The sequence below is a fragment of the Salmo trutta genome, chromosome 20 (genome assembly GCF_901001165.1).
Source record: "Salmo trutta chromosome 20, fSalTru1.1, whole genome shotgun sequence".
Taxonomy (NCBI): domain Eukaryota; kingdom Metazoa; phylum Chordata; class Actinopteri; order Salmoniformes; family Salmonidae; genus Salmo; species Salmo trutta.
The window spans coordinates 33888400-33911932 of NC_042976.1; the positions used below are offsets into that span (position 1 = coordinate 33888400).

The 23533-nt window shown below is 44.6% G+C and overlaps 1 protein-coding gene across 1 annotated transcript in view; it reads right to left on the reverse strand.

Moving 5' to 3' along the window:
• The window catches only part of vwa8 (von Willebrand factor A domain containing 8), a gene marked incomplete in the record, with an annotated part of 79765 nt that overhangs the window by 14979 nt on the left and 41253 nt on the right, over positions 1-23533 (reverse strand). Inside the window, 10 exon segments of the mRNA XM_029703022.1 lie at positions 6749-6905; positions 6991-7099; positions 16493-16697; positions 18873-18954; positions 19096-19300; positions 20466-20617; positions 20998-21107; positions 22115-22240; positions 22329-22393; positions 22631-22759. Coding sequence (XP_029558882.1) covers positions 6749-6905; positions 6991-7099; positions 16493-16697; positions 18873-18954; positions 19096-19300; positions 20466-20617; positions 20998-21107; positions 22115-22240; positions 22329-22393; positions 22631-22759 — 1340 coding nt within the window.

Genomic DNA, 23533 nt, shown 5'->3' on the forward strand with positions numbered 1-23533 from the left:
TGCCTATGCCGCTCGGCCATCGCTCATCTATATACTTATATGTACATATTCTCATTCACCCCTTTAGACTTGTGTGTATTAGGTAGTTTTTGGGGAATTGTAAGATTACTTGTTAGATATTACTGCACTGTTGGAACTAGAAGCACAAGCATTTCGCTACACTTGCATTAACATCTGCTAACCATGTGTATGTGACCAATACAATTTGATTTGTATGTAAACTGTTGCTATTTCCTCGCAGGATTTGGTTAGTTTTACTTAAGGTACACAATCAATATTCACAACAGTCCCATACTCTCACATGGCACATCGCATTATGCAGTCCAGTGGTGATATGGTTCCCTCTACACATTCCCATGTGACTCTCCAGCAACCACGGTTTCTTCCTCCAGAACGTTCCACAGACCAGAGAGAGAACAGCTAGCCCCAGCTATGGCCAAAAAGGGGAGTGAAAAAAACGAAATACTGGACAGAATACTGAATCCTTTTTCAAGACAACAACAAGAACCCCGGGTGTGGCTCACTTAGGTTGCAAAGCTACCGGTAAAAGTTGACCAAAGTTACCAGAATCATCAGTAATTTGGATTATTAACTGGTAATCAATGGCAATCTATGGTAACTTGGGTAATTTAAATAGTATCCATTTTTTTATATCTGTGTCCATATTTTCCATGAGTTTCTAGTAGACAGACCATATAAAGGATTAAGAGAAATGCACCTAATTAATGAAAAAATATTTGAATCAACAACGGCATTATTTTTTAAATTTTTTTTCCCAACTCTTCCAACTATTATCTTTTTTCACAACTGCCACCAGTTTGGCGCCAAAACATTTCAAACAAAGACATATTGACATAGTCAAATAAATAAAATCTGTCATTTAAAAAAAAAAGGCTATTTCATGCTGAAACCCTCATTAAAACACCAATGATATTCACTAAGTTCACGGTTTATATTTAGGATAATGTATTACAGCTTTGTCATTCTATAATTTCTTTTTGTATCATCATTATTTCAATATATGATAAGGCCACACAGACCGCCATAGATAATTACAGACAAATTACTCAAAACGGACACTAGATGTCCTCTGATAAAATTCCATATATTCCTTGAAAGTTACCAACATTCTGGTAGTTTATTGGTAAACTTAGAACGTTTCTAGTAATATACCCTCTCTTCGCAACCCTAGACTCACTACACCAACACAACACACTCTCCCCACAGCACCGCTATTCACAATGACAACACATCTATCAGTAGGGTGCGTGTGTTTGTGTACTTGTGCATACTGTATTTCTGTGCCTGCATGTGTATTCACATGAGTTTCAGGTCTTCGAATGTCATTTTAAGGTCTAAAAGAAAAGGATCTGACCGATGCACAACCTTAAAATCAACACAGGACTGACTGTTTACTCCTACATAGACAACTAAGACAACTCAATGAGATCAACTTCTGCAAAGGGGAAAAGGGGGTCTGCGTGAGTGTGTGTGTGGGGGGGTCTGTGTGCTTGTTTGGGTGTGTGCTTGTTTGGGTGTGTGTATGTGAGAGAGAGACATGCACAGACACACACAGAGAAGAATTGACAACAACGTCTCTACCTACTAAGGCGGCTGAAGAAATTCGGCATTGCACCCTGGTCCTCTCCAAATACTACCACTACACTATCAAGACCGTCCTGACTGGTTGCATCACGGCCTGGTTCGGATATTGGTCCGTCCAGCGGGTGGTGAAGACGGCCCAGTACATCACTGGGGCCGTGTTCCCAACCATTCAAGACATCTACTCGAAACGGTACCTGAGGAAGTCTCACAGCATCATCAAGGACCCCACACACCCCAGCCACGAGCTGTTCACTCACTTACCAACGGACAGACAGTACTGAAGCATGAGGTCTGATACCAACAGGCTCAGAGACCGTTTCTAACTACAAGACATCAGACTGCTGAACACTTGAACTGGACTAACCACCTGCACTGACTCTCTGCATCTTAGCCACTGGCGTAACGCAGTTTCTCTGGATACCCCTCCCCCCTAAAATATCTATATTTTTTAATGCGTCAGCCAGACAGCCACTCACCAAGTATAGACTACCGATCGCTGACCATGGTGCTGAAATTGCGACATGTCTATGCGGCTGCCTATCGAATCGATGATGGGCTTTCTGTGGTGCCATGCAGCCTATGGCTTTACTTTAGCTGATGGATAAATGTTTATTGGTAAGCCTATTTGGTCGGCATTTTCTCAGGTTAAGCCTAACATTTCAAGAAGCTATACACGGTCTCACAATGCTGCCATTTAGACTGCTGTCTGGTGGCAATAATGTAATTACTTGTTCAGTAACTAAAGTTGGAAATTCAAACATTGCAGATTGTACAATACATGTTCGATACAACAGCATACTAACCAGCTAGCAATAGATCTGTTTGAATATACAACTGTCCTGTATAGCAGTAGCAGGTCAAGTCGCCACACGCGTTGTGACACAGTACATGTCCGGAAAGCGGATATCTAGCTGGACAGGGCTATGGTCTGAGAAAACGATGCTGTGATATTAGCTGTTAGTTACAAAAGGAAGAATTCTATTGTCCAGCAGGAAAAAGTCAATCCTACAGTATGAGGGGTGGACTGGAGAAAAAAGGACTACTGTTTAGCAGTGGCATTGCTCCATGGATCAGACACATTTTGGGATTCTAGAAATGAGTATATTACTGCGCCTGATTTTGAAATTACATTGTTGGGCTTCGGTCTGGATCTGTCTAGACTTGGATGCAATACACAATTGAAATCTCCGCCCAATATCAAATGATGAGAGTTTAGGTCGGGAAGTGTTGCGATGAGGTCAGCGAAAAATGTTGCATCATTCCAATTAGGACCATAGAGGTTAGCCAGAATAACCTGTGTGCTAAACAATTTCCCCATCACTGTAATATATCTGTCATTAGTATCTGAAATTACTTTGGAGGAGACAAACGGGGTGCCTTTTCTGACAAGGATGGCTGCCCCTCTGGCCTTTGCACCAAAGTTGGAGTGAAATATTTGGTCTACCCATCCTCTCTTTAGTTTATCATGGTCGCTGGACCGGAGATGGGTCTCTTGGAGAAAAACAATGTCCAGACTTAAGGACTTAAGATGAGCATACACTCGGCTACGCTTGACCACCTGGTTAATTCCTTTCATGTTCCAGCTGATAGAGCATGTGGAGCCTAGAGTATGTGAATGAGGCATAGTCATAGTAATCAGAAATGAATGTTAGTACGATCACATGGCCAGTGTGCTGAAAGGTCAGAGTAATAAAATAAAGAACATTAAAAACAGCTAAAAATGCTGGCCTTCCCCCTGCTGGAAGGCTGCATCTACCTCTCCTAGACTAGAGCAAAATGCTACCATGTTAAAGTGAACCTCAGTAGAGCTCTATCCAGGGCCAACATAATCAAGTTTACACCTAGGTAAGGGATTCTGGAGGGAACAACCTCAGTTATCTAAGGTATCTTATGAAAGATGCATATTTGAAGGTTAGTAAAACAATATATAAAAGAGGAGGTATAGGTATATGCCCCCCCCAACCAACCCCATCCACTTGGGATGAAAAAAAAATTATATATATATATATATATATAAATACATACATACACACACGTATGTGTATATATATATATGTATATATATATATATATATATATATATATATATACACACACAAAAAAATAAATATATATATATATATATATATATATATATATATACACACACACACAAAAAAATAATAATATATATATACATACACACACACACACACACACACACACACACACACACACACACACACACACACACACACACACACACACATACATTCAGTTGAAGTCGGAAGTTTACATACACCTTAGCCACATACATTTAAAGTCAGTTTTTCACAATTCCGGACATTTAATCCAGGTAAAAATTCCCTGTCTTAGGTTAGTTAGGATCACCACTTTATTTTAAGAATGTCAGAATAATAGTAGAGAGAACGATTTATTTCAGCTTTTATTTCTTTCATCACATTCCCAGTGGGTCAGAAGTTTACATACACTCAATTAGTATTTGGTAGCATTGCCTTTAAAATGTTTAACTTGGGCCAAACGTTTCAGATAGCCTTCCACAAGCTTCCCACAATAAGTTGGGTGACTTTTGGCCCATTCCTCCTGACAGAGCTGGTGTAACTGAGTCAGATTTGTAGGCCTCCTTGCTCGCACACGCTTTTTCAGTTCTGCCCACTAATTTTCTATGGGATGAGGTCAGGGCTTTGTAATGGCCACTCCAATACCTTGACTTTGTTGTCCTTAAGCCATTTTGCCACAACTTTGGAAGTATGCTTGGGGTCATTGTCCATTTGGAAGACCCATTTGCGACCAAGCTTTAACTTCCTGACTGGTCTTGAGATGTGCTTCAATATATCCACATAATTTTCCTGCCTCATGACGCCATCTATTTTGTGAAGTGCTGTTGTTCCGGGATTTTCCTACACGAAAGCACCCCCACAACATGATGCTGCCACCCCCGTGCTTCACAGTTGGGATGGTGTTCTTTGGCTTGCAAGCCTTCCCCTTTTCCCTCCAAACATAACGATGGTCATTATGGCCAAACAGTTCTATTTTTGTTTCATCAGACCAGAGGACATTTCTCCAAAAAGTACGATCTTTGTCCCCATGTGCAGTTGCAAACCGTAGTCTGGCTTTTCTATGGCGGTTTTGGAGCAGTGGCTTCTTCCTTACTGTGGATATTGATACTTTGTACCTGTTTCCTCCAACATCTTCACAAGGTCCTTTACTGCTGTTCCAGAATTGATTTGCACTTTTCGCACCAAAGTACGTTCATCTCTAGGAGCCAGAACGCGTCTCCTCCTGAGCGGTATGACGGCTGCATGGCCCCATGGTGTTTATACTTGTTTGTACATATGAATGTGGTACCTACAGGCGTTTGGAAATTGCTCCCAAGGATGAAACAGACTTGTGGAGGTCTAGAATTATTTTTCTGAGGTCTTGGCTGATTTCTTTTGATTTTCCCATGATGTCAAGCAAAGAGGCACTGCGTTTGAAGGTAGGCCTTGAAATACATCCACAGGTACACCTCTAATTGACTCAAATTATGTCAATTAGCCTATCAGAAGCTTCTAAAGCCATGACATCATTTTCTGGAATTTTCCAAGCTGTTTAAAGGCACAGTCAACTTAGTGTATGTAAACTTCTGACCCACTGGAGTTGTGATACAGTGAATTATAAGTGAAATAATTTGGAAACATTACTTGTGTCATGCACAAAGTAGATGTCCTAACCGACTTGCCAAAACTATAGTTTGTTAACAAGAAATTTGTGGAGTGGTTGAAAAACTAGTTTTAATGACTTCAACCTAAGTGTATGTAAACTTCCGACTTCAACTGTATATATACGCTTTCTGTTCTCGAGGTCCTCATCATTGGAAGTGAGTTTGACGACATCTGATGATAGCCGGGTGACTTGCTCTTCCAGTGTCACCACTTTGTCGGAGTAAATATTTGCGCCATCTCCCAGACTATTCAGACGGGTGTCACGCCTCGCCAAGTCTTCGTTAACGGAGTCGATCTTTATATTGACCTCGGTGGCGAGAATAGCTATTTGTGTGGATAGGTCAGTGGATAATAACTCCACCTTAGCCAGCACAGTCTGTTCAGATTTAATGATAGCCACCATTACTATGGCTAGGTCGGGGGCATCAGAGTCCGTGTCAGGTGAGCCCGAGGTTTCAGCAGAGGCCTGCTCCTTTGTGGCTCACGGCCGTTGTTGTCTCGACATTTTAAAATTAAAATGAGTAAATTGGGTTCGATTCCAAACGAAATGTTACAAAATGAACACGGTGGGGAAGGTGTTGGTCAAGTATTAATAGTAAATTGTTCGCCCTGGATCTGAGCACCGAGAAAATGTGTCTTCACATGTTGCTTTCAATTAAACCCCTGGTCTTCCAGAAATCCTGCTTATTCCCTCCTGATTCCGGGAAATCTCCAACCAGGATTTCGGGAAACCAAGGAATTTGTTGTAAGTTCCCGGAATTTTGGAACCCTAGTCATGAGTGATGATCTAGTATCGAGAAATGGTTCTATTGTCACAGCTATTTGGAACGTGACTATCAGCATGTAACAACATGGCTTACACTAGGCCTGTCACTGACACTATATGGAGAACGAGAGAGGGAGGGAGAGAGAAGGACACGGGGAGAGAGAAAGGCAGGGAGAGGGAGGGAGAGAGCGAGAGAGAGAGAGAGAGAGAGAGAGAGAGAGCAGGTTCGTGTAAAAGCGGCCAGTGTTGGAGCAGGGGCACCGAAAAAGAGATGAGAAAAAAGGGGGAAAAAAGCAGAGAAAGTAGAGAGGGAGAGAACAGAGGGAGCCTTCATCGCTGTTGAAAGTTGTGTCCTCTCAACCCCATATCCTGAACACACACACACACACACACACACAGAACCATCCACCATCCAGACCCTTTGCCAGGAGGATCAATCGCAGCATTCATCCAGGCCCCAGCTCCGTTCCATCCTAGCCCAGGTTAGAGCCACATACCAGGGATAGCTGTTCAGGAGGAGCCCCTCTGGGTGTCCAAACATAAAGCCCTACTGGAGCTCTCCTTTATACTGGGCCTATCAGTTACACACACTGTGCATCACAGAGTTACAGGCAAAGGTTTACCGACACCCACCCACCCATGCTCGCGCACACGCGCACACACACACACACACCTGGCTTTGAAGGCCTTCTCTCCCATCTCTCTGGCTGCTCTGCGGACATCCTCAGGGATAGCATTTATCTCAGCCTTGGACAACTGGTGCACCTTGTGACCCGCATCTAAACGGTAGGGTCCCCCTTTGCCACCTAAGCCAGCTGTGTCTCTGCCCCCTACAGGACAAACAGAAGTATTACACATCACAGAAACATTTTATTGCCTGTTATTACTATCATCTGACCCAAAGTGTCAACCCACCTGTACCGCCAGCCCACTGATTGCCCCCTACATGGGGGGCGTTTTCGGGGTCTACCTTGCCGTGTTTGGGGGCCGTCACATCCAGACCACTGTCCCTCTGGACGGTAATCTGAGAGAGAGAGAGAGAGAGAGAGAGAGAGAGAGAGAGAGAGAGAGAGAGAGAGAGAGAGAAAAGAAGAAAGGAGATGTCAGTTTGTATTTCAGTTAATTAGTAGTCATTTATTGTTTCTCCAAATGATCTGAGAGACAGAGAGAGAGACAGAGACAGAGAAACACAGAGAGAAAGAGAGACAGGGAGAGAGAAAGAGACAGAGGGAGAGAGACAGAGAGGGAGAGAGACGAGCAGGGGAAGAGAGAGAAAGAGTCAGAGGGAGAGAGACAGAGAGGGAGAGAGACAGAGAGGGGGTATTGAAGAGAAGGAGCGAGAATGAGAGAGGAAGGGGAAGAGTACTCTTATGGCCGGTGAAAAAAAAGAAACGATCCCAAACCCTCTTCAGCTGTAGACGTTTTCCATCAGAGCTCTATCAGTATGCAGTACACAGCAACACACAGCTCCACATCTCAGAGTACTCTCTTTCATTCAGCTAGATATGGAGAGAATGTGCAATTTCTCTCTCTTCTCTTTCACTGAAGACAGGATGGACAGATCAGGCTCTGTATCCATCCAGCGGAGAGAGGGGGAGCAGGAGAGAGGTCAGGGCCCCTAGCATTTGAGTTCCCGCTCAGTGACACTCTCTCAGCCAAGGTCCCACACACACACACACACACACACACACACACACACACACACACACACACACACACACACTTGTGCGCTGCTCACATCCTCTCTCTTATTCACACTCTTCTCTGCCAAGATCACACATACAACTCTGGCTAAATCAAGATCACAGTCTTGGAAGCCAGGCAAAATGACACGGACTAAGATGTGGATCCAACTCAGAATCTTTGAGCAATTTGACCCCTGATGTGTCCAACTGAAATGTTCTCATATAATCTGACAGCAAGTTTTCCTTGAATAAGTGAAGATTTGACTGTTACTCCCCTTTGTGTGTGCGATGTGTTTTGATGTTGTTGTAGTGTTTTTTGTGCTGTATCATGGAGTGAGCCGTTGAATGTGTTTATTCAGCCTAATCTGAGAGGAACATTCCCCTGGCCGGACCCCACCTTCTTTCCACTGAACAACACCCACCTTCTCAACTGTCCCTATGGCATCACGTTCCCACCCCGTCATTCTGTGTACAAGGAGTCTGAATCTCTACCTCAGTTGGTGGAGCGTGGTGCTTGCAACGCCAGGATAGTGGGTTCGATTCCCGGGACCACCGTATGTGAAATGTATGCAGGCACAACTGTACGTCGCTTTGGATAAAAGCGCTTGCTAAATTGCATATATTATGACTGCCAATGTGACATGAAATATCTAGCTACATGGAGTCTGCTGTGTGGTAGAGGCTCTACAATGTGACATGAAATATCTAGCTACATGGAGTCTGCTGTGTGGTAGAGGCTCTACAATGTGACCTGAAATATCTAGCTACATAGAGTCTGCTGTGTGGTAGAGGCTCTACAATATGACATGAAATATCTAGCTACATAGAGTCTGCTGTGTGGTAGAGGCTCTACAATGTGACATGAAATATCTAGCTACATAGAGTCTGCTGTGTGGTAGAGGCTCTACAATGTGACATGAAATATCTAGCTACATGGAGTCTGCTGTGTGGTAGAGGCTCTACAATGTGACATGAAATATCTAGCTACATAGAGTATGCTGTGTGATAGAGGCTCTACCATGTGACATGAAATATCTAGCTACATAGAGTCTGCTGTGTGGTAGAGGCTCTACAATATGACATGAAATATCTAGCTACATGGAGTCTGCTGTGTGGTAGAGGCTCTACAATGTGACATGAAATATCTAGCTACATAGAGTCTGCTGTGTGGTAGAGGCTCTACAATGTGACATGAAATATCTAGCTACATAGAGTCTGCTGTGTGGTAGAGGCTCTACAATATGACATGAAATATCTAGCTACATGGAGTCTGCTGTGTGGTAGAGGCTCTACAATGTGACATGAAATATCTAGCTACATAGAGTCTGCTGTGTGGTAGAGGCTCTACAATATGACATGAAATATCTAGCTACATAGAGTATGCTGTGTGGTAGAGGCTCTACAATGTGACATGAAATATCTAGCTACATGGAGTCTGCTGTGTGGTAGAGGCTCTACAATGTGACATGAAATATCTAGCTACATAGAGTCTGCTGTGTGGTAGAGGCTCTACAATGTGACATGAAATATCTAGCTACATAGAGTCTGCTGTGTGGTAGAGGCTCTACAATGTGACATGAAATATCTAGCTACATAGAGTCTGCTGTGTGGTAGAGGCTCTACAATGTGACATGAAATATCTAGCTACATAGAGTCTGCTATGTGGTAGAGGCTCTACAATGTGACCTGAAATATCTAGCTACATAGAGTCTGCTGTGTGGTAGAGGCTCTACAATGTGACATGAAATATCTAGCTACATAGAGTCTGCTGTGTGGTAGAGGCTCTACAATGTGACATGAAATATCTAGCTACATAGAGTCTGCTGTGTGGTAGAGGCTCTACAATGTGACATGAAATATCTAGCTACATGGAGTCTGCTGTGTGGTAGAGGCTCTACAATGTGACATGAAATATCTAGCTTCATAGAGTCTGCTGTGTGGTAGAGGCTCTACAATGTGACATGAAATATCTAGCTACATAGAGTCTGCTGTGTGGTAGAGGCTCTACAATGTGACATACTTTCTAGCAGAGCCCTGTGGGCTGAGCCCTTGGTTCAGTCTATAGGCTGATCTCTATATATACACAGTAGTAGGGTAGATTATACAGCTAAGCCTGATATTTTTCTTTTATTTCACCTTTATTTAACCAGGTAGGCCAGTTGAGAACAGGTTCTCATTTACAACTGTGACCTGGCCAAGATAAAGCAAAGCACTGTGACACAAACAACAACACAGCGTTACACATGGAGTAAACAAGTATACAGTCAATAACACAATAGAAAAAAAGAAAGTCTATATACAGTGTGTGCAAATGGCGTAAGGAGGTAAGGCAATAAATAGGCCCATAGTAGCGAAGTAATTACAATTTAGCAAATTAACACTGGAGTGATAGATGTGCAGATGATGATGTGCAAGTAGAGATACTGGTGTGCAAAAGAGCAGAAAAGTAAATAAAAACAGTACGGGGATGAGGTAGGTAGATTGGATGGGCTATATACAGATGGGCTATGTACAGCTGCAGCGATCGAGTAGTTGCTCAGATAGCTGAAGTTTAAAGTTAGTGAGGGAAATATAAGTCTCCAGCTTCAGCTAGAGGTGGCAGTGTGAAAGGAAAACCTTCATAGGAAACCTTCAGAGGAACTAGACTTCAGAGGAAACCTTCAGAGGAAACCTTCAGAGGAAACCTTCAGAGGAACTAGACTTCAGAGGAAACCTTCAGAGGAACTAGACTTCAGAGGAAACCTTCAGAGGAACTAGACTTCAGAGGAACTAGACTTCAGAGGAAACCTTCAGAGGAACTAGACTTCAGAGGAAACCTTCAGAGGAACTAGACTTCAGAGGAAACCTTCAGAGGAAACCTTCAGAGGAACTAGACTTCAGAGGAAACCTTCAGAGGAACTAGACTTCAGAGGAAACCTTCAGAGGAAACCTTCAGAGGAACTAGACTTCAGAGGAAACCTTCAGAGGAAACCTTCAGAGGAAACCTTCAGAGGAACTAGACTTCAGAGGAAACCTTCAGAGGAACTAGACTTCAGAGGAAACCTTCAGAGGAAACCTTCAGAGGAAACCTTCAGAGGAAACGTTCAGAGGAACTAGACTTCAGAGGAAATCTTCAGAGGAACTAGACTTCAGAGGAAACCTTCAGAGGAACTAGACTTCAGAGGAAACCTTCAGAGGAACAAGACCTCAGAGGAAACCTTCAGAGGAAACCTTCAGAGGAAACCTTATAGGAACTAGACTGCAGAGGAAACCTTTAGAGGAAACCTTCAGAGGAAACCTTCAGAGGAACTAGACTTCAGAGGAAACCTTCAGAGGAAACCTTCAGAGGAAACCTTCAGAGGAACTAGACTTCAGCGGAAACCTTCAGAGGAAACCTTCAGAGGAACTAGACCTCAGAGGAAACCTTCAGAGGAAACCTTCAGAGGAAACCTTCAGAGGAACTAGACTTCAGAGAAAACCTTCAGAGGAACTAGACTTCAGCGGAAACCTTCAGAGGAAACCTTCAGAGGAACTAGACCTCAGAGGAAACCTTCAGAGGAAACCTTCAGAGGAACTAGACTTCAGCGGAAACCTTCAGAGGAAACCTTCAGAGGAACTAGACTTCAGCGGAAACCTTCAGAGGAAACCTTCAGAGGAACTAGACCTCAGAGGAAACCTTCAGAGGAAACCTTCAGAGGAAACCTTCAGAGGAACTAGACTTCAGCAGAAACCTTCAGAGGAACTAGACCTCAGAGGAAACCTTCAGAGGAAACCTTCAGAGGAAACCTTCAGAGGAACTAGACTTCAGCGGAAACCTTCAGAGGAAACCTTCAGAGGAAACCTTCAGAGGAAACCTTCAGAGGAACAAGACCTCAGAGGAACTAGACCTCAGAAGGGGACACCCATAGAAATAGAATTATCTAGAATTATAAATTAGAAGCATTTCTATGGCGACACCATCCAGGTGGAAATGGAGTCTAGGAGTGATCATTGCCTGTAAGAGGCAAAAGGTGGCGAACACGTGTCTCCATTTTGATGCATCAGCACCTGTAAAGGGAGACTGACTGGGACTCAATTCTGGCTCATGAGTGTCAGTAAAAAATGTGTCCGAGCATGGCTCACGTTGAGTCACCAGTGTCAGTAAACAAGAGACGTGTTATTTATAGACGCCATACAGTGAATCACTAGCACCCGTATAAGGGCGAGTGATGGGGCCTGCGTCGCCGTCTGTGTGTGTGCCTGTAGAGGCTGACATGTCTCCATTCCGGCTCCCCGCTGCTGCGAGTAAGGGGTGAGTCAGTGGGGTACTGGGCCACAGCTGCAGTGTGTGTGTGGTCACTTCCCCTCACTCCAACTGCTCACATTACCCGCTGGCCAAGCGAAAGAGAGAGAGCCCAAGACAGCCTCACAGGTGGTACCGGCCCAAAATACATCTGATCTATCTGGACCTGTACCAAACCTACACTAGAGCATTCCTACCAAGATGCAGTGCCAGCACTAGCTAAGAAACATTTATGATATACACATTTTGGTGGCACGTGTGTATTAGCCAGTAAAGGATGTTGCCTCATCCACAGGTTGCTTGTGTCTGTCCTCTCCCCTGCCAGGTATGCTGTGTTTGGCTAACAGATGAGAGAAAGGTTAATAAGCAACAGCTAACAACCCTTTAACCCCTCTGTTTACTCCTAAAGAGACTACTGGGTGAAACCATTTTGTTCTGCATTGAAATGACTGGCATCTCTGAGGAGAGGGAGGGATGGTCGAATTCCATTCGTCGCCAGTATCCAGTCAACATCCCTGGCATGGGGGAATTCCTTGCTAAGGGTGGGTGTTGAGAGTCTCTCTCTGTCTCTGTCTCTCTCTACAATGAATAGGCTCGTAACTTTCTGCCCACAGATGGTTTATGGGGCATGAGCTGTGTGTGTGTGTGAATGAGTGTGTGTGTGTGTGTGTGTGTGTGTGTGTGTGTGTGTGTGTGTGTGTGTGTGTGTGTGTGTGTGTGTGTGTGTGTGTGTGTGTGTGAGAGTGTGTGACTGGCTTGGCGAAGCAGAACTGTAGTGAGAACATAAGATCAGTACAGATATCACTGTCCGGTATAATGTTGTGTGTTGATGGGTGATTTCAGTAATGGTGTAACGAAGAAATGTCAGAAATAGACAGCACACCATCTTCACTACGGCGCGGTTGGACATGGGCAGCAGATGCTTCAGAGAACACATACACACAATAGGGCCATTATGAGGTCATAGTGAGCTGTCATCTATAGATGCGGCAAAGAGGTCAATGGAACTCGACCAAAACAATGGAAATGCCATGGAAACGCGTGGGGGAAAGATGCCGTGGGGGGAAAGATCCCCAATCTCCTCAGTGCCCCCTAGCAAAATGTGCCTACATTTTGGCTATTGTTTATTTTACATTTTACGTTTGGATAAAAGCAGGAGTTTTTATCCAGAGCGACTTACAGTAGCAATTAGGGTTAAATGCCTTGCTCAAGGGCACATCGGCAGATTGCTTATATGTATATTTCATACTACGTTGAGGTAAAAATCTGAGTATAATGCTTGTATGGATTTCAACCCCAACACATGTTCATGTCGTCACCAATCAACTGCATTACAGTTCAAAACAACTGACTACCATGACTGATTTCTATACGCTAGCTATGCTACCAGCTTATACGAACGGGAGTTAGCATTTAGCAGACTTCTTTTAAACCTGAAAAGGGACCATTTCTAAACGCAGTGAAAACAGCCAAATATACCCAAACACCCCAAAAAACACCAACTCAGACGCAGGTAAAGTTCAACAATGACATCATACTAGCTCAAACCTACATGTTCCCACAGTATCCATATACCCATCTAGTTTGTTCTCATAATAAAAAGTGTCTCACTGTTCGTCCTTTGGATATTTCTAGGGCTTGTAAGACTTTATGCCCCACGGTCTGTGTTCCATTGACCTCTTTACCGCATCTATCTCTCCTCCATCAATGAAAAACAGCAGTGCTCTTCCCTAATTAAACACTGTTTATCTGTGTGTGTGTGTGTGTGTGTGTGTGTGTGTGTGTGTGTGTGCGCGCAAGTATCTGTCTCTCGGCGCCTATACATCAAAGCTGTGGAATGTCAGCCTTTGTCCTCATACCAACTAGCAGCCACTGATATGGTGGCCATCCATTGATAACTGTAGTCATGGAATCTCTTATACAGTTTTAACAGTGTCTGATCATGTTACTTCACTTCCTTTTCCCTTTTAGTTAGCCTTGTTAAAATGGCCATTTGAACCTGAGATGGTAGCTATAGAGTTCCACAGCTATGTGGTCATTGGACAGATATTGTCATTGTGACCGGAGAGGGTTAAAGGTTAGAGTTCAGATTCGTCGCTCTAATCCAGGACGTCCTGATCCTGGTTTGTAGGGACACAGGGCTCACATTCACTCCAGCTCTGTGTGTGTGTGTGTGTGTGTGTGTGCGTGCGTGTGTGTCGGCCAGAAACATTTGATAGTGTGTGTGAATGTGTGTGTAGCCATGTTATAGAGAAATGTGTTTGAGTAAGCACAGGGGAAGAGAGTTTTCATGTGTGTAGACAGATAAAATACCTCTCAGCCATGTTACAGAGAAACTCAAACAGGCATAAGAGAAGGCCTGCTGTTTGCAGACGGCATAGTGAGCCTCAAGTATAGTGAGGCTGCATGTGTGTGTGTGAGTTTTCGGGAGGCTTAGTGAGTCAGAGAGTGTAGGTATGTGTGTGAGGGTTTTCAGGGGGCTTATTGGTAGTGTGAAGGTAAGCTTACAGTGTTTTCAGAGAGAGAGCACAGGGAGAGAGTATGTTTGAAGGGTCATACTGTGTGTGCTCCTGGTGGCCATCAAAGAACACCCATAGACGGAGGAATCGAGCCTGAGAGAGGGGCTCTCACATCAGAGGGGCCCTGTTTGTGTGTGTGTGTGTGTGTGTGTGTGCGTGCGTGCGTGCGTGCGCGTGCACCTGTGACCTGTGTATCTATTTCGATTGCATTAGCAAACATAAGTCTGGACTAGTGCTCTTCATTACCTGGTCATTAATTCATCAGGTGTGCGATTGTGCATTCACTCCAGCCTTCAAGACCATACGACGAGGTTTCCACTTTTGGTACGATCCAATTGTACAAAAAGTATTTGACTTGTCTTTGACCCCAGTCTTTGACATAACCATGTCATACACACTGCACAGTACCTGCCACTGCGTCCCTGACAATACTCACCACCCAAGCCAGGTCAACTCCATCACATCACACAATGACCCCTAGCTCAGGTCAACTCCATCACATCACACAATGACCCCTAGCTCAGGTCAACTCCATCACATCACACAATGACCCCTAGCTCAGGTCAACTCCATCACATCACACAATGACCCCTAGCTCAGGTCAACTCCATTACATCACACAATGACCCCTAGCTCGGGTCAACTCCATTATATCACACAATGACCCCTAGCTAGGGTCAACTCCATTACATCACACAATGATCCCTAGCTCGGGTCAACTCTATTACATCACACAATGACCCCTAGCTCAGGTCAACTCCATTACATCACAGAATGACCACTAGCTAGGGTCAACTCCATTACATCACAGAATGACCCCTAGCTAGGGTCAACTCCATTACATCACAGAATGACCACTAGCTAGGGTCAACTCCATTACATCACACAATGACCCCTAGCTAGGGTCAACTCCATTACATCACACAATGACCCCTAGCTAGGGTCAACTACATCACACAATGACCCCTAGCTAGGGTCAACTCCATTACATCACACAATGACCCCTAGCTTGAGTCAACTCCATTACATCCCACAATGACCCCATGCTAGGGTCAACTCCATCACACAATGACCCCTAGCTAGGGTCAACTCCATTACATCAGTGCTACAATTATACTTAACATACTTCACATTATACCCATTAACAAAGAAAGACCAGTGATGACCTGTCTCTCATTCACAAAGACTACAACTGGAGGAATGTGAGAGAGAAAGTAGACATTTTCCTCAGGGCTCTCTAACTAGTGTTCCACACAGCGTTTCAGACTCCAGGACTGTTTGTGGTTCAGCAACACGCTACACTGAGTGTACACAATTAAGAACAGCTGCTCTTTCCATGACATAGACTGACCAGGTGAATCCAGGTGAAAGCTATGATCCCTTATTGATGTCACTTGTTAAATCCACTTCAGTCTGTGTAGGTGAAGGGGAGGAGACGGGTTAAAGAAGCATTTTTAAGCCTTGAGACAATTAAGACATGGATTGTGTATGTGTGCCATTCCGAGGGTGAATGGGCAAGACAAAATATTTAAGTGCCTTTGAACAGGGTATGGTGGGAGGTGCCAGGCGCACCGGTTTGTGTCAAGAACTGCAACGCTGCTGAGTTTTTCACACTTAACAGTTTCAAGAATGGACCACCACCCAAAGGACATCCAGCCAACTTGACACAACTGTGGGAAGCATTGGAGTCAACATGGGCCCGATGAATTGAGGCTGTACACTTAGTGTATAAGGGGAAATATTTGTGACAACATTGCCTCACGATGGTGACAATAGGGACTACAGGATGTAGGCTGCAGTATTACTTCCAGAACTTTGAAGGACACAGATACAGGCTACTACTGCTACATTCAACAGGATCTGTACAATCTTAAAGTCAACTCTAGTCATTATATTTCTATATATCTACAAGTTCAGAACATTTAACCTCACTAAACCATTCCTGGTCCTACCTGTATGGGCCTGCCGTCCTCTGAGCCAATCATGGTCCTCCATTCCAGCAGGGAGCGCTGCAGGTTCTCCAACCCTGTCTCCCAGAGCCGCACATACCCGCCCATATCCACCGTGACCACGCCCCCCGAACCCAGACCGGCCAATAGCACGTCAGAGTCGGACACCTTTGAAATCCACGTTGTGTAAGGAGACACACTCAGAGACCTGTCAATCAGATGAAACAACCAATTAGAGAGAGGGTGCGAGACAACGAACCAATCCGATGAGAGAGTTCTAGTAAACCAATCAGAGGATGGAGTGTTCAGACACAGTATTCTTTAACATTTCAACTACTCCCAATCCCAAATCCACTCTAGCCCCTAGACACTTGCGTTGATCAGAAGGGATTGGATAGGAAGGCCACTTCCGCTTTACTTCCTTATGTTTCCCCCATACAGCACTGTTTTGAACAGGCTTCACGATTATATAATCAAATTCATTAAATTACTTAAGCGGTCATTTAAGATATATACAATTATATTCATCTTGGAAGTTTTTATGAAGTTTTTTCACATGAAGAACATTGCGCTCACTGAAAACCATTTTTCAAAAAATGCAAAAGTTTAAAAACAACAAGGCTGAGGGGCAGTCACTTCCTGGTTACTTAGCAACACATGTAGCTCAACCTTAACCTCTGACAGAGTAAGTGGAATTCTCACCGTTGCTTATACCTATCCAATCCTCTCAGATCCATATACAGTGCCTTTGGAAAGCATTCAGATCCCTTGACTTTTTCTACATTTTGCTACATTACAACCCTATTCTAAAATGGATTTAAAAAACACAAATCCTCAATCTACACACAATACCCCATAATGACAAAAGCGAAAACAGGTTCTGAGAAAGTTTTGCAAATGTATACATTTTTTAAAATATAATATTATTATTTACATAACTATTCAGACCCTTCGCTATGAGACTCGAAATTGAGCTCAGGTGCATCCTGTTTCCATTGATCATCCTTGAGATATTTCTACAACTTGATTGGAGTCCACCTGTGGTAAATTAAATTTATTCGACATGATTTAGAAAAGCACAGACCTATCTATATAAGGTCCCACAGTTGACAGTGCATGTCAGAGAAAAAACCAAGCCATGAGGTCGAAGGAATTGTCCATAGAGCTCCAAGACAAGATTGTGTCGAGGCTCAGATCTGGGGAAGGGTACCATAACATTTCTGCAGCACTGAAGGTCCCCAAGAACAGAGTGGACTCCATCATTCTTAAATGAAATCAGTTTGGAACCACCAAGACTCTTCCTAGAGCTGGGCACCCGGCCAAACTGAGCAATCGGGGAAGAAGGGCCTTGGTCAGGGAGGTGCCCAAGAACCCGATGGTCACTCTGACAGAGCTCTAGAGTTCCTCGTTGAAAACGGTAGAACCTTCCAGAAAAACAACCATTTCTGCAGCACTCCACCAATCAGGCCTTTATGGTAGACTGGCCAGACGGAAGCCACTCCTCAGTAAATGGCACATGACAGCCCACTTGGAGTTTGCCAAAAGGCACTTAAAGACTCTCAGACCATGAGAAACAAGATTCTCTGGTCTGATGAAACTAAGATTCAACTCTTTGACCTGAATACCAAGTGTCACGTCTAGAGGAAACCTGGCACCATCCCTAAGGTGAAGCATGGTGGTGGCAGCATCATGCTGTGGGGATGTTTTTCAGAGGCAGGAACTGGGAGACTAATCAGAATCGAGGCAAAGATGAACAGAGCAAAGTACAGAGATATACTTGATGAAAACCTGCTCCAGAGCGATCAGTCTGGACAACAGGACAACGATCCTAAGCACACAGCCAAGACAATGCAGGAGTGGCTTCGGGACAAGTCTCTGAATGTCCTTGAGTGGCCCAGCCAGAGCCCGGACTTGAACCCAATCAAACATCTCTGGAGAGACCTGAAAATAGCTGTGCAGCAACGCTCCCCATCCAACCTGACAGAGCTTGAGAGGATCTGCAGAGAAGAATGGAAGAAACTCCCAAATAAAGGTTTGCCAAACTTGTAGTGTCATACCCAAGAAGACTCAAGAATGTAATTGCTGCCAACGGTGCTTCAACAAAGTACTGAGTAAAGGGTCTGAATACATAGAAATATTACATGTTACACAGGTTTTTAAATGTGATAATAGTTACTTTTTTGCAAACATTTTTAAAAACCTGTTTTTGCTTTGTCATTATGGGGCATTGCGTGTAGATTTAATACATTTTAGAATAAAGCTGTAACCTAACAACATGTGGAAAAAGTCAAGGGGTCTGAATACTTTCCAAAGGCACTGTATGTGTACAGGGAGGTATGTGTGGGTGGATTTGGGCTAGTGTGCTATCAGAGTCCAGATATACCTTGGGACAGGAATGTACTTCAGCTTCTTAGAGTTCAGGTCAGTCACCTCCAGGTAGGCAGCGGTCATCGGGGGTGTGACGTCTGTGTGACACACACGTTAAAAACACTCACCCACGCACGCACGCACAAACAAACAAATGATTGATTGAGTATCCCAGGTTAAGGGTACGAATCGGACTCGGTTGTCTCTACACCAAAGTCAGCTATGCTATTGACTCTGACCTGGGGGGAAGATATCTTTTAGGGGCGCCTGTCCAGGTGGTAGGGCCCGTACCACCTGATTGGCCGACAGCAGACTGACACAGTTGGTCCGTTTGGCCACGCCGGACTTCAGCCCGCCCCGGGAGAACATTTGACCTCCCGAGTCCCCGCCCCTCATCTCTGATAGGTCCACGTCCCTCTTAAAGCTGTACACCTCATTAGGAGACTACAGTGCAGGGAGAGAGAAACAACAAAGCGATTCTTCACACCTCTAATCAAAAGTCATGACATCTTTAATCAAATGTCATGATATCTCTTATTAAAAGGAATTACAGTTGAAGTCGGAAGTTTACATACACCTTAGCCAAAAACATTTAAACTCAGTTTTTCACAATTCCTGACATTTAATCCCAGTAAAAATTCCCTGTTTTAGGTCAGTTAGGATCACCACTTTATTTTAAGAATGTGAAATGTCAGAATAATATTAGAGAGAATGATTTATTTAAGCTTTTATTTCTTTCATCACATTCCCAGTGGGTCAGAAGTTTACATACACTCAATTAGTATTTGGTAGCATTGCCTTTAAATTGTTTAACTTGGGTCAAATGTTTCAGGTAGCCTTCCACAAGCTTCCCACAATACGTTGGTTAAATTGTGGTCCATTCCTCTTGACAGAGCATGGTGTAACTAAGTCAGGTTTGTAGGCCTCCTTGCTCGCACAAGCTTTTTCAGTTCTGCCCACACATTTTCTATGGGATTGAGGTCAGGGATTTGTGATGGCCACTCCAATACCTTGACTTTGTTGTCCTTAAGCCATTTTGCCACAACTTTGGAAGTATGCTTGGAGTCATTGTCCATTTGGAAGACCCATTTGCGATGAAGCTTTAACTTCCTGACTGATGTCTTGGGATGTTGCTTCAATATATCCACACAATTTTCCGTCCTCATGATGCCATCTATTTTGTGAAGTGCACCAGTCCCTCCTGCAGCAAAGCATCCCCACAACATGATGCTGCCACCCCCGTGCTTCACGGTTGGGATGGTGTTCTTCGGCTTGCAAGCCTCCCCCTTTTTCCTCCAAACATAACGATGGTCATTATGGCCAAACTGTTCTATTTTTGTTTCATCAGACCAGAGGACATTTCTCCAAAAAGTATGATCTTTGTCCCCAAGTGCAGTTGCAAACCGTAGTCTGGCTTTTTTTATGGCGGTTTTGGAGCAGTGGCTTCTTCCTTGCTGAGCGGCCTTTCAGGTTATGTCGATATAGGACTCATTTTACTGTGGATATAGATACTTTTGTACCTCTCTAACCAAAAGTCAAGATATTTCTCATCAAAAAGTCTTGATAGCTATGATAAAAACTAATTGATCATTATTCGCTGGTCTCTCACCATGAGGTCAGGGAAGCCCACTATGATGCGTGCGTAGGAGGAGGTGTCAGAGAGGAGTCGGTTGGGAGAGACTATCTTCTGACCCAGGGCTGCACTCAGGTTCTCATTAGGCAGCTGGTCACTACCCACTGTCTGGGGTACACACATCGCATCTGAGAGACAGAGGGGGGGAGAGAGAGGGAGGAAGAAAGAGAGAGGGAGGGACAGAGAGAGAGGGAGAGAGGCAGGGGGGGAGAAAGCGAGAGGAAATGAGGGAAGCAGAGAGAGAGGAAAGGAGAGAGAGAGAGAGAGAGAGGGAAAGAGGTAGGGAGAAGGAGGGAGACAGAGATATAGATTTATATGGGCAGGTGGGGGTAGATGGGGTAAGAAAGGGAGATGGGGGGGTGAAGAAAGAAGAAAAGCGAGAGGTAAGAGCGAGGGAGAGAGATGGGGAGGAGAAAGGAAGTTGAGGACGGGTATGGACATAGTGTCAGGGACATTAAATGACTCATGTCCCCACCTTATATGTTGAGTGCTCTGTCTGTTGTGTTACCTGAGCTGGCTCCATGGCCGGTGCTGACGCCGTCCTCACTGACGCTGTGTAGCTGACACACCCCAGAGTCTTCTGCTCCCATGTGCATGGGTTTGGTCAGCAGGAACTTCCTGTAAACAAAACACCCCCCGGCCCCCCCCCCCCGATGAATGAGGATAGAAGAAGAGGAGAAGAGAAGAAATGAGAAGAGAAGAGAAGAGAAGAGAGGTGAATGAGGGAGAATAGAAGAGCAGAGTAAAGGAGAGGAGCAGAGTATTACATTTTTTTACCTTTATTTAACTTTTATTTAACTAGGCAAGTCAGTTAAGAACAAATTCTTATTTACTATGACGCACGCATCATAGTGGGCTTCCCTGACCTCATGGTGAGAGTGGGTTAACTGCCTTGTTCAGGGGCAGAACGACAGATTTTTACCTTGTCAACTCGGGGATTCGATCCAGCAACCTTTCGGTTACTGGCCCAACTATCTAACCACTAGGTTACCTGCCGCCACAAAGGAGAGGAGCAGAGTAAAGGAGAGGAGCAGAGTAAAGGAGGGGAGAGGAGCAGAGTAAAGGAGAGGAAAGGAGCAGAGTAAAGGAGAGGAGCAGAGTAAAGGAGAGGAGAGGAGCAGAGTAAAGTAAAGGAGAGGAGCAGAGTAAAGGAGAGGAGCAGAGTAAAGGAGAGGAGCAAAGGAGAGGAGAAGAGCAGAGTAAAGGAGAGGAGCAGAGTAAAGGAGAGGAGAGGAGCAGAGTAAAGGAGAGGAGCAGAGTAAAGGAGGAGAAGAGGAGCAGAGTAAAGGAGAAGAGCAGAGTAAAGGAGAGAAGAGCAGAGTAAAGGAGAGGAGAGGAGCAGAGTAAAGGAGAGGAGAGGAGCAGAGTAAAGGAGAGGAGCAGAGTAAAGGAGAGGAGCAGAGTAAAGGAGAGGAGAAGAGCAGAGTAAAGGAGAGGAGAAGAGCAGAGTAAAGGAGAGGAGCAGAGTAAAGGAGAGGAGAGGAGCAGAGTAAAGGAGAGGAGCAGAGTAAAGGAGAGGAACAGAGTAAAGGAGGGGAGAAGAGCAGAGTAAAGGAGAGGAGCAGAGTAAAGGAGAGGAGAGGAGCAGAGCAGAGTAAAGGAGAGGCGAGTAGAGGATGAATTACTTGTTGGTGTTGCTCTCCACCAGTAGCCAGCGATCCTCTGCCACCAGAAACACCTTGCTGAGGTTGATGGGGAGGGAGATGGTGTGAACCCGGCCCTCCAGCACATCCAGCACATCCAACTGGTTACTACAGCAACACAAGAGGGACACACTTCACTTTACAGTTTCCAAAAAGCAAAGGGGAAGGAGGTAGCGTAGCAATGAGCTGAGCTTACCCGCCCTCCTTGAAGAACAGGAGCCAGTTCTTGTAGGCAAACTCCCGGCACATCTTATGACCTCCCTAAAAAAAACATTCTGGATTACGTAGTGTACAGTACACAGGTGACAACCCGTTTTGTTGCCTCGAGTCATTGTTCTGTTAAAGAGAATATTCACCAAAAAACTTCTACGCATGTATGACATACTGTATCTTGTGTATGTGGCATATCATGTATGACTTTATCTTGTGGATTTTGTTGTACAAGTGGTATAAAGGAAGTGGTCAGATGGCCCAATGGCGTTTCACTGGGTATGAGACCTGTGCCTCCTTGCTGCTGCTGCTGCTCCACCAATTGGAAGCTTTAGGGGCGGGCTGTTCTGGCTCCTGTGACAGAATGAGTCTCCTCACCGCTCCTGTTAATACGTCTAGATGTAATACTGTGTTACTCTGAGAGAGAGAGAGAGAGAGAGAGAGAGAGAGAGAGAGAGAGAGAGAGAGAGAGAGAGAGAGAGAGAGAGAGAGAGAGAGAGTACTTGGTTAGAAAGAGCAATTGGGGGAGAATCAGGCCACAGTGATCTGCAGGACTAAGCTGTGTTATGCAGGTAGGCTACACCTGGAAGGACCAAGGATTTTGTCCGTGGCACAGCTAGCACTGCGATGAGCGGTCTCCTCTTGACGGACATTAAAGCACCATAGATTCATTCCTCCCTTCACACCCCAGTCACCAGAGGGCGCCACTATCCAGTGTTAATCTTCCACTACAGTCAGTAGTCGCTGTGCATGCGTGTCTGCGTGCGTGTAAGAGGGTCTCGCTCAGCTAAGCCAAGGCTTTTATTCATGACGCACACTGCTAAATCTTCAGTTCACTTTTTATGGGGAAAGCCAAGGGGCAGGGGAACAGCTATCCCAGGACTAACCCTCCCTCTACCATACTGTAATAGCTTCCTTATGGCCTAGCTCTTTGAACTCTGAGATATATATATATATATACATAGATATGTATACAAACCAACTGTCACTCTTTGGGAGGTGGTGCTGGAGTGTGTGTGCGTGTGTGTATGCATGCATGCGTGTGTGTTCTGGCTAGCTGACAGTGTTCCATTAAAAACATTTCTTTCTTGTTTTATTTTTTCTCCCCTGAGAGAGCCTTGACCTCTGCATAACCTCTGTTATGATATCTGGAGTTCTATTTGTTTGGACAGGAGAAATGATATACTATCA